The sequence below is a fragment of the Typopeltis vanoorti genome, chromosome 23 (assembly GCF_054136105.1).
Source record: "Typopeltis vanoorti isolate ZY-2024b chromosome 23, IOZ_Tvanoo_1.0, whole genome shotgun sequence".
In the NCBI taxonomy this organism is placed as follows: domain Eukaryota; kingdom Metazoa; phylum Arthropoda; class Arachnida; order Uropygi; family Thelyphonidae; genus Typopeltis; species Typopeltis vanoorti.
The window spans coordinates 81,021,081-81,038,181 of NC_143571.1; the positions used below are offsets into that span (position 1 = coordinate 81,021,081).

A 17,101-nucleotide genomic window follows, 5' to 3' on the forward strand; every position below is an offset into this window, starting at 1 on the left:
CTGAGTCTTTGTTTGGTTCCTAATGCCTCATTAGTTGTGTCAGTAAACGATGGTACAGGTTTGGAACAGTCGTTTGGTCAGTAAACAATCCCTTGATTGTGCCCCCCCCCCTCCCTCCTCCAGCACCAGACTTCATTGCCGCAACGATGACACAGATGCAGTTTATTGGTCCTCATTCTAGCTTGCCGCCACTTGAGTTCGTTTCTTGTTTAATTACAAAGTTCGAAAATTGCAACACACTAGTTAACCTTCAAGGATGCGAGTGCTGCCATCTGACGCAAACTTTCGATAACAGTACAGAGCGCTTGCAACACTGGATTGTTAATATATTTTTGGTTTCACCACTGTTCGAATTTAATTTATTTTGCAGCGGTGATTGACACCATAGTTATGCTAACAATACTTACAGTAGCATTACAAAATATTTGACGTATGTTTGAGGTTTTATTATGTCTATATTAATGAAATATATAAAAGGAACATTAGTTAGATTGCATTAATATATACATAACAAAAAAAAAAAAATTCAAATTACTTCGTTTTCAGAAATTTCATTGGTAAATAAATTGTATTTAATTTTTGGATGATCACAAATTGTGCCAGAACCGTCAAAGCGTATGCATGTCATCTGAAATAGGATGTAAATGGCCATTTTAATCGGAATTGAAAACATATTACCATCTAGATGCCTTCTAATTTTATTTAATTTTTCCAAAATATAAAAATCTATTATACAAATTATTTGTAATGCTGTAGCCAATGAAGTTTTAACCGAGGCTCGACTATTGCCGTTACCCAGCCATGACCACAGCTTTTAGCTCAATAACACCCTGTTCACACAGATTTTCTTCAATCAGATGAAGGGATGAAGAGTCAAGGACTCAGTCCATCTCACCCCCAAAAGTAAACTGGAACAAGACATATGTTGCTTCTTTCTCTCTATTTCCAATTGGTCCACTGGCTTCACGTTTCTTGGCATGTCACCATGTTTCCCGAAGTTGAAAATACCATAAAAAAATTCACGTGCAAAGGATATTAAATAAAAGATACCAGTGGCTCCATCTCTTAACAAATCAGAAAACTATTAATTACAAGTTTGCTGGCAGGAGCCTCAAACTGTATGCATATAAACCCCGCTGATTCATCTTATGTTTACTTGGATAAGTAAAGGTAGGTAGGTGAATAAAAACATGACCACAGGTTGGTAGGTGTCAGCAGACAGGAAAGAATATTGCATCGGCACCTCTTAGTACTTCTGGACGGATGTTTATTATTGTTATTCGGACAGCAAGTGTGATTATTCATATCTCTGACTACTCATAGGAAAGTTGACATTATTCGTCGCATTATCCATGGTTTCAATTTTGTCTAGAATGGTGATGATGGGTTGTGAAGGAGGCTTTGATGGATTTGTAAACAGCTTCTACAAAAAAGTGTGCCAACTATCTAGCGACACGAAAGAAGAAGCAATATTGCCTGAAATATTACACGCACTCATCACTATGCAAACGTTATTAATGGAAGTAAATGCGCTTTCTTTCTCTCCCTCTCTCTCACTGTTAATAAGAATCTCATATTATCGAAACGGTACACATTAAGGTTTATCTGCAACCTATGAGTTTCTATATTACAGTGTTAGTAAGAGTTAATGCACGTTGGAGTGTCAATACAACAGTCCCTTTAGCACTCGAAGCGCGCGCACACAAACCAACACACGCATACACACAGAAATGCGCATGTATAGATAAGTGTGATAACTCTGAGTGGATAAGATTAACACAAATACAATATTATGCAACGAGGCTCCCTCCTTTTATCGCAGGATTTCGTAAAACATTCCTCCTTACGCCAATCTATAATCGATGTTATATTCATAAAATTACAGAAGACTTTTATAACTAAAAAACAATCGCCCAAATAAAAATTAGATAGACTTTTTTTTGCCCTAACCCACTTTTTATTTATTTTTATTCAGGGAACATTGAGAACCATCATGGCTCCAATACCAACTCTTCATTTCGTGGAGAAATAACTACAATCGGTTTGAATATTACAAGCCAAAATTAATAATGTTTAATTTTTAAAATAATATTAAATACTTTTATAGAATAAAAAACAAAGTTAATAATTAAGGGGATACAAATAAATTGAAAGACAAACGGCCGTTTGGCTTTCAATTTATGTTATAATATACAAACACATCTTTATGGCATTCGTATAGTGAAGGTATGTAAGTTCTTTCACTTAAACCTTGTCCCAATACCCTTGGAGGGTAATGGATGGCAATGCTGTAGCCAATGAAGTTCTGAGGCTTGGCTGTTGCTGTTACCCTCCTGCCATGATCAGAGCTTTAATAGCTCAATAACACCTTATCCCTACACTATCCTCTACAGATAACGGGGAAGATGAAAAGCATTCTTGCTTCGCCCCTTTAAGCCAGTCCTTATAAGGACTTGTTAGTATCTTCCAGGTCAACCTACTCACTGATGAGACCGCAATGAGGGTGGAAACCGGTGCGGGGCGGATCTGGCTTTGAGAGGCTCCGCTTGGAGGTAGGTTTTTGCCTGTCTCTGAGTGGGGCCACCGCTGAGATTATGGCTCTGCTTGGTGGTGGGGTGAGCCTGCCACTGGGTAGAGCCAATGCTGAGTTCTTCTCGGTGACGGGGTGAGCCTGTCATCGATTGGAACGACACTGAGTTGGGCGATCTTTCGGGATCGTCTTATTTTTAGAGCCCGCTTCACCTATACATATACATAAGGTTGAAACCGGTCTGGGTAGTGACCTCTCCTCATAATGTAATTACAGTATTACATCTCCTAGGAGCTGTATTTTTACATTATCAGAAAATATCAAGGATAGTGGGGGAACTTGCTCCACCTTTGCTTCGAGTTGCCTTGGTGTTGTACTACCAAGTGATCATTTACACTTGGATTCGCCGATAGTTTTTCGGTATATATGAAACTCATAGATTCGTAGTTCTCGATCTTAGAGTTTTGCTTACTGGCAGTTGAACAACAAGGGATTTGTATCCCCTTACTTATTATTAAGGATGCCAGAAAAATAGCCGTTTGGCTATTTTTTTTTTCAAAAAATAAAGCTGTATGTATATATGTATATATTAATTAATTTTAATTTAAAATCTAAAATTTACTTAATATTTTTAATAATGTTTTAAGTTTTATAATCTACCTTTTATTTATTGATATGACTTACACTGTAATTCGACTTCTTTTTCTACGGCACGACGTGGTAGGAAAAGAATGTTGACCCTGGGAGGGTAATGGATGGCAATGCTGTACCAATGAAGTTTAACTGAGGCTCGGCTGTTGCTGTTACCCCCTGGGGCGCAGAGATTCGAGAGTTTGAGTTAGCTCTCTTAAGGTTTTTGCCTTATGAGAGCAATTTTAGTCTCCGGGGAAAGTGTTCTCCGGTGAGGGGCTTTGTTGGTGAAAGCTTTTCTTCGGAATATGAGCGGTTCTGCTCGGTAGTGGTGGTGGGTGGAAGGCCATCATTGAGTGGAGCCACCGCTGAGATGGAAGGTCTTTAGCCCACGATTGAGTGGCCTAGGGATCGTCAGAAGTTTTAGAGACGGCTTTACCTTTACATATGGCAATGCTGTAGCCAATGAAGTTTTAACTAAGGCTTGGCTGTTGCTGTTACCCCCTGAGATGCTGAGTTTCGAGAATTTCGCTCTCTTAAGGTTTTTACCTTGAGGGAGCAAATTTGAGTTTCCAGGGAGGGTGTTTTCCGGCACTGCCCGGTGATGGGCTTTGTCGGTGAATGCGTTTCCCTGGAATATGAGCGATTCTGCTCGGGAGTGGGGGAGCCAACGCTGAGTTGGACGGTTGTTAGGCCAATATGGAGTGGTCTAAAGATCGTCCGAATTTTTAGAGCATTGCGTTTACTTAAACATTGGCAATGCTAAATGCTATAGCCAATAAAGATCTAAACTGAGACTCGGCTATTGCTGTTACCCTCCTGCCATGATCAGAGCTTTATAGCTCAATAGCACCTTATTCTTACACTGTCCTCTACAGATAACGGGGAAGATGAAAAGCATTCTTGCTTCGCCTCTTTAAGCCAATCCTTATAAGGACGGCACGACGTACGCTTACAAACGTAGTTGTTTAGTGGAAAAAAATCTATAAGTTTCTGAAGTATCAGTGAAGGGATGTTTATAATGAGTCCAGATTTATTGATTATACCCAAACACCGCATGAACCTCGAAATGTTTTTGAAAGAAATGAGTTCAGAAGTCTGAATTTAAATGATATTGAAAGGAATTTCTGCCAATATTATTATTACTGATTTCCAATGGTCTGGAAACGAGATCCTCTATGTCAAGATGAGTATTGTGAGCATTAATACAAGCCTCATAGCTTTTGTTGCTTCTACTGTAATTCAACATAACCCAGATCAACTCTCCTTCGGATTACACTCTTCATGCTTTTAGGCAATAGTTTACGATAATATAAGCCAGATATTTTGGACCATTCTTTCTTTTAAATGAACATTCGTCAAAGGGAATTCAATGGCCTAGTTTGCCAAGTGGATAGTGTCTCTGCTCTTCAGGGTTCGTGTCCCACTGCGGCATAGATGTCTCTGAATGTTTTTAGGAAGGAGAAGAATCTCATCGTCAATGAGGGGGGGGGGAGGGACCTCCAAACGTGTTTACTATAGGCCTGAAGTGGTCTGATAAAAATTCCAGGTTGGTTTCTAGATTATCGGACCTCTTAATCCATGTAAATTTACAACATTTCGCGGATAGGAGTCACGAAAAAAAAAAAAAATCTGCTGTTGTTGGATGCACCGGCATGTCCCATATTCGATGTACTAGTTAGTATTTTGTTGAGTTGAGAAGGGAATTTTTTGTGTATGCCTCAACCATAAGCCAGACATCAATCTATGGTTGATGTCTGGCTTATGGTTCTGTCTTATATGTGGCTATCCTTCCTTAGAAACCGAGGCTGTCCAGATCTTTAAGTAGTTGTCTTTCTAACGACCAGAATCGCAAATATGGTTCCTTTATGATTCCTAATTAACTTGATAAATATCCAAGAATGCGCAATTAAAAGACATAATAAACGGCAGTCACTGCCATAATTACCTCGCTATTAATAATCCTACCAATCGTAAATTTTGAAGGTATTCACTTTACGTACGGCTCCTTTAATTTTGGCAGTTATTCATCGATGTTGACAGCGTTTGCATTTCAAGAGGTCAAACAATATATCGTATTTGCTATGTGCCTTTTTCAAATTATTAATATCACAGATTTTTCTAGTTATTCTGTTTAAGAACCAATTAAAAAAATCGATAATACAAATAATGAACTTCCTCGTATATATATATATATATATATATATATATTTTTTTTTTTTTTTTTTTTTTCACTTCTTCCGGAAACATGATTTCCTGTTTTCAACTGTTTCATTTCGTTGCCTAATGAGTTAGCAGAACAAATCATTTTGTGCAGATCCATTTATTATTATTAAGTAACAGTTTCCCACATCCATTTGTATTGTTGAGCACGTGATATTTTAAATTGACCAATATTAGATTGAGGTCTTGTACAAATGCAATACGCGATCCTAACTGAGATTAATGAGAACATTTTTAATGAACTGTGATTTCGATAGAAATCCAGTAGTCTCTCGAACATTAATGTCATCGTCAGACATCTCATCATTTAATTCAACCAATCTCTTCAAGAGCCATTTCTTCGAATTCTTGCTAGGACCTTTCATTGGTTTTCTTTATTGTGTAGTCAAAATTTTCAAGTTAGTTAATTCGGTGAGGGCGCTGTTTTTATTGTTATTTGTTATGAGCGAAACAATTAAGGCAATGAGGTTAATGGATCAGTTTCTGGGAGAAAACAAAAAAAAAAAATTCCGCCTATTCATGAGACGAGCTAAATCATCTTCATTTGAAAAATTCTTTATAAAGATTCTTTGCGTTCCAGACGGGATTTGAACTGTCACACATATCGGCCAGTGAATTAGCAACCTTTATGTAGATGTACGTAAACGTCACTTATGCAGGGTATGTGCAAAATACTTGGTCACGTGCATCACCACATGTTCTAGGCAACTATTTAAAAATGCTGCTGGCCAGTGACGTCAACACTGTCGATCACAATGGGAAATACAAAGGCTCTTTCAGAGTTCGATAAAAGGCTTATTGTGGGTGCCAGCCTGACTGGAGCCAAGATTTGAAAACAGTAGAGCTGACTAGTTTCTCGAAAGGTGAGATATCCCAGGTGTTTAATCAGTGGAAAAATAACCCTTGTTGATTGTCTAAGAAACGTGACTGTGGTCATAAGACAGTCTCCTACTTTCTACCTATTATTACTTTTTTGTCTTTTCATTTCTCTTAGTTTGTCCCTTAAATATATTCTTTTGCTTTTTTACTGACCCCAGGGATGCCATATCGACATTCCTTGACGTAGGAAATTTGATTGACTGCAATGACACAAGAAACTATTTTTACTTTCACTACTTTATTTTAATAATAGATTACAGTACAAGAAACACCTACAGAATGATGTACTTTGCTTCTATGATAACTGAGTCGTTTTTCTTATTAAAAAAAGTCTTACATAAGTGTGCGTTGATATGATAACATGGCAAGGATTCGTCTACAAAAAAACGTTCGGTAGTATACATAATGGCTCAATGAATCCGAACAGGGGATGATGGAGAAAGGTTGCACTTGTTGTGACGACAGAAAACTGTAAATTGATAACTTAAAACAGATGCTCAAAATGGAAATGAATTGGCATCTAGAAGATAAATGAAATCCCTCTTTCCCTTTTTCTTTCTGTCTCTCCTGCGTTCCAATTTCTCTCTCTCTGAGTTTAGTTTAGCTTTTTCTCTTTTATATTTCTGTTACTTTCTTTCTCTCTCTTTCTTCTGATATTCTTTCATTCTCTGTAATCTCTCATCCATGTCCTTTATGATCTCATTCGCATCTTCATTTTCTCTTTCTCTGATTTCTTTTACTCTCTGTCATCAGCATCTTCACTATCCCTCTTCCCACACGTCTCTGTTATCTCTCTCTCTCTCTCTCACACACACACACATGGACCTTTTCTTCTTTCTCTCGTTCTTTTCTTTTCTCGCTTCTCCAATTTCAGCAATTTTTTTCTATGCTTTATCTGTATCTAGAACTTAATACGAATGTATCATGCAGTAGAAAAAATTTCATACTCCAATCACTCCTCTTATAGTCTCTTAGATAATAAAAAAAAAAAATTCGAATTTTATTGCGAAAGAAAATTGTTTTGCTTTGTTTATTTATTAATTTTCTCAAGACATTATTCATACTATCTGCTACATTTGTTGAAGTGTTCTATTTGCTTATCAGAATTCATTTCAAACGTTTTCTGATGTGATTCAGAGGTAGATAAATGTTGACTTGACTCATAAAGTGAGTCAAGAAAAACTCAAAAGTTTCTCTACGTCAAGGGAATTTTTACTTCAATGTTTCTTTACCCATATGCTGTCATTCACTTAGCCAAAAAAAAAAAAAAAAAGACCAGTTTTTGTCATTGTCTGCTTTTGTATATTTCAACCAGACTAATACAACTCTTCACACACGCACACGCACGCACACAAACACACATCAATATTCCAGAAAAAAACCACACTATGGTGGCTCCATCTGTAGCGCCAAACGCAAATTACAATGTCTATGAGTTTTAACTATTTTAAATGTAATCATAATAATGATAATAACTTCAACAGAAATTTGTATAAGTTTGGCTGAAAGTTTCCTGTGCCATTAAATTTGCAAAACTATAGCTATAAAATTAAAAACTGTTGGATATAAATATTTAAAAAAAATATTAAATATTCGTAGGTTACAATGATTAATAAAATAAAAAGTTCAAGATGGCAATAGGACATTTTCCCCTACCATCTTTAGAAAGACCGATGGATAAATATCAGTTATTTTATGAAGGCTGCGAGTACACAGTTTAAAGACGAATACTTTTCCGACCAGCAGAAAGTATCGGTTGATTATAATATGTGTACTTAGTTTTGATTATTTGTTGGGTACAAAAATACACAATACAGAAAAATATATCCGGTAAAATTTTCTGCATGTACAGCGTGAACAAAATGTGTTCGTGGAGAGCAACAATTCTACAGCCGCATGCATTTCATGCGTTGCCATGGTTACTTGAGCTCTTCCAAAATTGTAAGTTGGATACTGCAAGCGATAGTAAAGGTCTTATAGATTATATATCAAACACACGTAGAATAATAGTGTTCCTTTACACAATAGTATTCCGTACAGAATATCCGCTGGTCCTTTGATTTTGAGGATTACTAGATTGTGACAAATCACCAGAAAATTCCAAGCAGTTAATAGATGGAGGGGAGGACCAGTAATGAGGAGGTGTGGTGTTCAGTTGTTGGTTTAAAGGACTACCTGGAGCGGAACTGGACCACGTGGTGAGGTAGTTAATCTTACTGGCAGGGCCAGGATACGGAGGTAGCAGGTAATCTGATTGCAGTTTGAAAGAATCGCTGACGTTGGGCTGACAGGCTTGGGCTAATCCCTGGAAGTCGAATTTATAGGCATATCGTTTGCCGTGTACTTTGGTCATGATGTTCTTGTCGTAATAGTAACGCAGAGCTCGACTTAGCTTATCATAGTTCATATTTGGTTTGCTCTTTCGTTCACCCCATCGTCGAGCCACTTCGTCGGGGTCAGTCAGCTTGAACTCGCCGTTTGTACCTTCCCAAGTGATGCAACTGGCGTTGGCGTTGTCGGATAGAAGTTCCAGAAGAAACTGCCATAACTGGATTTGTCCGCCCCCTGAAAATGCAAAATAAATAAAATAAAATAATTAATAAAAATAAAATTAAATAATTGATTTTATTTAAAATTCAGTTTGAACAGAAATATGAGTTACAATAAATGAATCTGGATGATTTATGTTTTGTTAAAGTCAATTTTAATAAAATTATATATACGTAGGTGATCTGAAAAGTTCTCGGCCTCAACCATAAATGGCAACACTATCGGCACGATTTTTTTTTCTTAATTGGTACATCTGTCATAAGCATCCATGTGAAATTGCAAGTCAATCTATCAAGTAGTTTGTTTTATACAGCTGTCTGAAGCAAAAGTGTTGTCTGTATTCCTTGAAATGGATAAAATTGAGTATCGTGCGTTATAAAATTCTTTGTAAAAGAAGGTTTAACGCCAAAAGAAATTCATTCGAAGTTCATAAAAGTTTATAGGCACTCTTTTCTTTCGTTTACGACAATTAAGAAATGGGCTGCCGAGTTTAAACGCGGCCGTACTAGCCTTGAAGATGATCCACGTGAAGGACGTCCAAAAAGTGTAACAACACCAAAAATCATTGATCAAGTGCTCAATATGGTATTGGATGACCGGCGAGTCAAAGTGCGTGAAATTGCTGAGACTATAGGCATTTCAAAAGAACGTGTAGGATATATTTTGGATGAAGAATTGTATGAAAAAGGTTTGAGCAAGATGAGTGCCGCGCTGATCAAAAACGCACTCACATGAAAATCTCTGAATAGTGCTTGAAGCGTTTTAACAAGAATAAAACTGATTTTGTGCGTCGATTCTTTACTAGGGATGAGACTCGGATTCACCATTACACACCAGAATCCAAACAGCAGTTAAAACAGTGGACAGAAGCCGGTTGTTTAGCGCCATAGAAGACAAAGACGGTTCCATCAGCAAAAAAGGTCTTAGCATCGGTATTTGGGGATGCTAAAGGTATTTTGTTTATTAATTATCTTGAAAATGGTAAAACAATAACCGGGGAATATTATTCCGATCTTTTAACCAAACTAGGCGAAAAAATTCGTAAGAAAGACCCGGTTTTCAGAAGAAAAAAAAATCATCTTTCATCAGGACAATGCACCTGCCCACAAAAGTGTTTTGGCAATGGGAAAATTAAGGGATCTGCACTATGAATTGTTGAAGCCTCCACCCTATTCCCAGATTTGGCTCCCTCTGACTTCTATCTCTTCCCAAAACGAAAACTCTTCCTCGCCGGTCAGCGTTTTTCTTCGAATCAAGAGGTGATTGCAGCTGTAGAGAGTTATTTTCCAGATCTTACTGAGAACCACTACAGGGACGGGTTAGTGGTGGTGGAGCATCGCTGGAATAAATGTATTACTCTTAAGGGAGATTATGTGAAAAAAAAAAAAATTTCATCATCATCATCATACGTATCAAGGATTTAGGCCTAGTATGGCCTGTTCCGGCCTTAGAAGTCATCGTTGAATCGTTTAAGAGGGCGTCCTGGTTTTCTTTTTCCTAATGGCTTGTACTTTAAGGCTTGTTTTGGTAATCTTTCTGTTTTCATTCTTTGAACGTGTTCCATCCATTTATGTTTATATTTTTTAATTTTTTCAATTACTGGTTCTTGGTTTAATTCTTTCATAATATCTTCGTTTCTTTTGTGATCAAATAGGGTATACTTTGCAGTTTTTCTCATAAACTTCATTTCTGCTGTTGTTAATCTTTGTTTGTCTTTTTGATTTATTGTCCAGATTTCGCTTCCATACATTAAGACCGGTAGGGCTAACGTATTGTATACTTTTAGTCTGGTTTGTTTTTGAACTAGGTTTGGTTTAAATATAGAGTTAATTATACCTGTTATTTTTAAATATTTTGCAATTTTTATGTTTATATCTTTTTCATTTTCATAAGTGATCATACATCCTAGGTAGTTAAATGAATTCACCTGTTCTGAGATCTTGTTATCTAATACTATTTTAGTTCTTGCTGGATCTTGTCCTTTAAAGGCCATAGTTTTTGATTTTTCCGTTGATATTATCATACCATAATCTTTGGATATCTCATTTAGATTTAAAACAGCTTTCTGTAAGTCATCTTCAGAATTTGTAATTATTATTTGGTCGTCTGCAAAGAGGAGAATGTTTAAGTTAACTGTAGGTGAAAGTTTAATTCCTTGATGTAAATTTTTATTCCATTTTATTATTATTTCATTTAAGTAGATATTAAAAAGAGTTGCTGAGAGGGGACATCCCTGTCGTACCCCTTGGTTTATATCTCTCGTATATGATAGCTCGTGATTTAATCTTATTTGTATTTGATTATTTTCATATATACTTGTGACAGCTTTTAGAATATTATTTGGTATTTGTCTTTCTTTTAGTATGTTAAATAATATGTTTCTTTTAACTTTGTCAAATGCTTTTTCAGAGTCAATAAATGCAATATGTGTTTCTAAATTATATTCTCTTCTTTTCTCTATTATTAATTTTAGGCAGACGGCTGGGTCTGTACATGATCGTTCTTTTCTAAATCCATTTTGCACCTCTAGAATAAAGTTTTCGGAATATTTCATTAGTTTGCTATTTAAGATTCTGCTATATATTTTGTAACATGAATTTAGTATACTGATACCTCTATAGTTTTTAGGGTCATCTCTATTACCTTTCTTAAAGATAGGAATCACAATTACTTTTTTCCATTCTATTGGGGGGATACCATTTGAGTAAATTTTATTTAAAAATAATAGGAGTCTTCCTTTGAATCTTGTTCCTGCGTATTTATATAGTTCTGAACCTAGCTTATCTTCTCCAGGTGATTTCCCGTTTCTTGTTTCTTTCAGGCTGATTTCTAATTCTTCTTCAGTTATTTCCTTTTCGTTTTCGTTAATTGTTTGCCAGTTGTCTTTTTTTAAAATATTTGTCTGTCCACAGTTCTGTGTAGTAATTTAGAAATTCTTCTAATTTCAATTCAGTGTTTAATTTTATGTTTTCTTTGGTATCTGCATTTAGGTGTTTCAAAATCTTATATACATGTCTTATTTTATATAAATCATGTTCTAAATTAGAGACAAATTTGTTTCATGATTCTGTATGTCTTTTTCTGACTTCTCTTTTAGCTATGGCTCTTATTCTTTTATATTCTATTTCATCTTCTAATCTTTTACTGCTTAACCATTTGTGATAGGCTTCTTTTTTCTTTTTGATTATTTCTTTGATTGTATCATCCCAGATCTTCAGTTTTTTCTTTTATTGAATTTTTTGGTCCTTCCTAAGCTTTCATTTGCTGCTGCATTTAGTATCGTTTTTATATTAAGCCATTCTATTTCTATTTCTTCATTTTGTTTTATTTTATCTAGATACTGGTTAATTCTTTGTTCATATAGCCATTGTACATTTGTGTCATTCAATAGTCTAGTTTTATAAACAAATGTTTCAATTTTTCTTTCTGTTCTTGTTACTTGTAGCCATTTAGGTGGTAATCTTAATTTTATTTTAACAAGGAAGTGGTCACTGCTTATTTCATATCCTCTGTGAACTCTATTTATAATTTCAAAAAAAATTTGAAATTATAAATTCGTTTTTTTATTATTAGGCTGAGAACTTTTCAGACCACCCTCGTGTGTGTGTGTGTGTGTGTGTGTGTGTGTGTGTGTGTGTGTGTGTGTGTGTGTGTGTGTGTGTGTGTGTGTGTGTGTGTGTGTGTGTGTGTGTGTGTGTGTGCCTGTCAAGTTCTTCGACCTTTTGATTGAATCCATTACCGATCTGTACTCGAGTCAACCAGCCTCGTTTGTTTCGCGGTGCACACGACTGGACGCAAACGTCCTGAGCACTATTCCCACCATTTCATAGTTGCGAATCTTTCCATTAAGCTCTGCCTGTTTGATAGTTGCTGACATCGTTATAAAGTAAGTCTTTAGGAAATAAAGCACACACACACACACACACACACACACACACACACACACACACACACACACACACACACACACACACACACACACACACACACACACACGTGTTTGTTTTTGCTGTTATTCACCACCGAATCAATCTTTTCCCTCCCTTGCATAGTAACAGACATCTGTTAAGTAAAAACGCCTGTCCTGATAACGTGCCCGCTAAGCACCCTCGTTTCCAACAGCGTCAAGTGGCAAGGAGTGAAATGAAATTAGGCTTAAGCTAAAGCTAATGGAAGTCAAATGATATGTTAACAATGCCGGGCTGCTTTGGGTACACAATAAGCCAAGCCGAGGCTACAGAATCCCACTGTCGAGCGTCAAGTTACCTCCCACCGCACACCCTCCCTCCTATTTGCATGGCGTCAAGCGATGTTTGCTTTTGGCACGTGAGTGGTTAGCTTCGTTTACACGATGTCTTGTTTCCCCCTCACAAAAGAAGAAATCGCAGACGATACGCCAAAAAGACAAAGAAATTAAAGGTTGTGAGTTGTACAGACTTACCTTGGGATACCAGACGATGGCTTGCTGCACTAAGGAGTCTGTAGGGATCTGAAAAGAATAAATAAGAAACATTTAGGACCGGGAAGTCATAATTATAGAAAGAGCAAATGAAAATGTTGATGGCAACAATGATCATATATAAATTAAGGGGATAAAAATCCCTTATTATTTTACAGCCAGTAAAATGAAAAAGCAAACGCAAAAGATTCGAGCTTGACTTCCATAGATATGCAAACTATTTTAAAAAGGCATGCTTTTAATTTTATTTTAAAATTTTATTTTATTTTTATTTTATAATGATCATATATATTTCTTGATATCCATTCTCTGAATTCAACGTTAATATAATCAAACATTGCTGTCTAGCCGCTGATCACTTGTTTTTTAGGGCAGTGGTTCTTAACCTTTTCGAAGTAACGGAACGCTTTTGATTAGAAGAAAAATTTGCGGAACACCAAAAGCATTAGGGTCATAAAACTAACAATAAAAATATGCATGGACTTGCCTTTTATGAAAATGGAACTGATTTTAATGCGATACCTGAACCCGTTGGCTTTTGCAGATATCAGCAATGTCAGATCTAATACGTGATATCGCTACCCTCATCTCTTTGTGTATATTAGTAAGTCTTTCACGCTTTTCAGTTTTTATATTGGTTGATATTGAGAAACCGAGCTCACACAAATATGATGTTGAAAACTGTAACCAAATTTTCAGATTTTGAAAAAGGCCAATAATTCATTCTTAAATTCTAAAATTCGGAATTGCACTTGACCCCTGGATAATCATCTTATTTCAGCTTGCAAAAGCAAAGATTCGATTGATTCAAAGATATTTGCATATCAATGACTTTCATTGATAAAAAAACATGACTTACAAAATACAAGACTAGAATAGAAGAACAATCTGTCACATTTTCTCAGCTGATTGTGAATCAGCTAAGAAAGAACACTATGTTTTGTTTTTTCATGGATTCATATCCGCGGCTATTATTCACAGAATGTAACTTCTTTTTTCCGATACAATAAATCGTCTTGATTTTCTCTCTCTTTTTATTGTTGTATTTTTTTTTGGGGGGGGGGGATTGAGATGATTATCTTATCAATGCAAAAAAAAAAATATTTCAATTAATCTTGAATTATTAGACTACGAGTATTTAATGAGAAAATGTTTTTTTTTTTTTAAATTTCTTCTTTTTTTTTTTTTTTTTAATATTATGCCTATTACTTTGTAAGTTTCGAAATCTTTTCAAGTGTTTGTCATTCTTATTTTATGAACTAGCCAAGGTAAAGATTAACAAGTGATATGTACATACAACGGTCGCAAGAATGGGTTATACATAATGCACATAATGAGATTTCAAATTCTTTATCCTTTTTTTTATTTCTGTTTACGCTGAATATCGCATCACATTCCATTTATGATATGATATGTCCTTATAGTCCTTATAAGGACTGGCTTAAAGGGGCGAAGCAAGAATGCTTTTCATCTTCCCCGTTATCTGTAGCGGACAGTCTAGGGATAAGGTTATTGGGCTATTATTAAAGCTCTGATCATGGCAGGAGGGTAACAGCAATAGCCGAGCCTCAGTTAGAGCTTCATTAGCTACAGCATTGCCATCCATTACCCTCCAAGGGTATTGGATTGAATGAGTCAATCACCGCATCTCACGGTCGATTGAATTCAGTCCATGATATGATATGACGACATAAATTCGGGTTATGGTTTATGTTTATAAAAATAAAAAATTGATGTCTTAGTATAATATAATTTAATCAAGAATTATTAAAAAGTAAAATATATACTTTATTTTTTTTAGTAATATATTATAGTATACAAAAACTTTTATATCTAGATAATAAAAAAATAAATTTAAATAATGTGTTCTTTTGTATATTTTAGACAAACATGTTTCAATTAACATTTCAGTTAACAATAAGAAGTCCGTTTTTTTAGACTTTCTGTTTTGTGTGTTGGTGTTTTTTTGAGCGAAATGTCTTAGTGGTAGGCTACATCTGCTATTGGTGCTTTTATTTTTGAGCGAAATGTCTTAGTGGTAGGCTACATCTGCTATTGGTGCTTTTATTTTTGAGCGAAATGTCTTAGCGGTAGGCTACAGGTAGTCAAATCATACGCAATACATGGATGACCTGCAGGTCAGTTCTTAGTCTTATTTAAAACCGTATCTTGAACATTGTACAGTATAGTAATGAAACCAATATGTTAAAGTCTATTAATTGTGTATGTTCTGAACAGTTTGCATGTTTTTAAACAGGAAATATCGCGCCACCAGAGTACGAGTCTGGCTAACTACCTTCAGGCGAGAAATCTTTATACAGATTTATAGATGGGATTCCTACATAAGTTGAAATCCTATAATATAATACAATGCTGGGAATAACAAAGAAAGTAAAAAAAAAAATGTTACGTAAGGATATTAATAGTATTATATATCTCTTAAGCGGTAATAACAATAGGAAAGACTGCATAATAATCATGCAACATCATTGCGTAATTAAATATACAATCACAAAATGCCTATCGTATATTCATTGCAGAAAGCAGGATTTTTTTCAGAGATCCTTTTTCTATTTAGAAGTATTTAGACATAATATTCAATGAAATGTGTGATATTGACGTTCTCAAGTTTAGATATAGTACCAAATTTAAAAAAATATTATGTTAAAAGTTCTTAATTATGCAACATTAAAAAGAAGAAACATAGCACTGAATAATTTGATTTTAATTAAGCAGCTTGGAAAAATGTGTCGCCCTTAATAACTTCGTGACGACACTAATAAGTAAGATGACATACGCCACAGTCCCAATGTTTGGTAGTCAAACGATTTTTCCACACCTTTTTTTAATGATAATTTTGTTACGAAACGTAAATCGGCATTAGCTCAATGCCGTGGTGGTGGTGGTGGTGTGTGTGTGTGGGGGGGTTAAAGGCTAGGCCACACATGGAACGTTTTTCAAGCCACATCAGGTCTCCGATAAACAGGGCAGTCTCACACCGGGAGATGAAAATTATCTACCACTTAAATGCATTTCCACACATCCATGCTCACTGGGGGTATTTAAACCTACAAAACAACCTTCTAGTTAGGGAAGATACTATCCACTCAACCAGCAACTTTGACGACTGCTACTGTTATTTAAGTTCAGCGTGAATTTCGTGATTATTTGAAAATTGCAAGTCGGTTTTATGAGTGTCTACAACAAACAGATAGGTTTATAAGTTTCAAATTATTCGGACTACAGTGACGGGACGTTTCCGGGGGGGGGGGGTCAAAACTCCGGAAAATATTGTCCTGTTCGGTAAATATGAATGCAAAGTGCCGAAAAATCCATAAAAAAATCGATTGTTAAGAAACAATTCCAGTTTTAGGGAACTCATCAGCATATGCAAATGATGCGAAATGCCCCACACAAAACTCAGAATCTAGAATCCCTTGGCGTAGTGATAAAGACAGTAGATGATTTTTGTTGTCTTTTTTCAAGTGTTTCGAGATTTTTTTTTCAGTTATGTCAAACATGTAAAACTAAATAAAAATTCGAAAATATATTGCCAGAGCCTGTGTAGCTCAGTGGATGTGGCGTTTGCACACCATCGCGCTAGGCCGCACGAAGGAAGTCTTGGTTTCGAGTCTAGTCGGCGACTAGAGGAAATTTTTCTAAGCCTTTTTTCGACCGGTTCCCGAGTTAGTCGATCTCTGGCACGGGCAAGCAGGTTTTTCCTCCCGGAAACTCGGGTTTTTCGTCCTGTAAACTCAAGAAAATCGACCGTAGAACCCACATTATTTCAGACATTAAATATATTGTGTTAGGTTTAGAGACCACGAGAT

The 17,101-nt window shown here is 35.9% G+C and overlaps 1 protein-coding gene across 1 annotated transcript in view; it reads right to left on the bottom strand.

Annotated features, from left to right (window-relative positions):
* Positions 1 to 6,571: 6,571 nt before the first annotated feature.
* The window catches only part of LOC150094031 (Friend leukemia integration 1 transcription factor-like), a 124,053-nt gene continuing 113,523 nt past the window's right edge, over positions 6,572 to 17,101 (bottom strand). Inside the window, exons 6-7 of the mRNA XM_090412907.1 lie at positions 13,254 to 13,301; positions 6,572 to 8,827 (exon numbers count right to left, since the gene is read on the bottom strand). Coding sequence (XP_090269033.1) covers positions 8,280 to 8,827; positions 13,254 to 13,301 — 596 coding nt within the window. The 3' untranslated portion in view covers positions 6,572 to 8,279. The remainder of the gene's footprint in view (positions 8,828 to 13,253; positions 13,302 to 17,101) is intronic.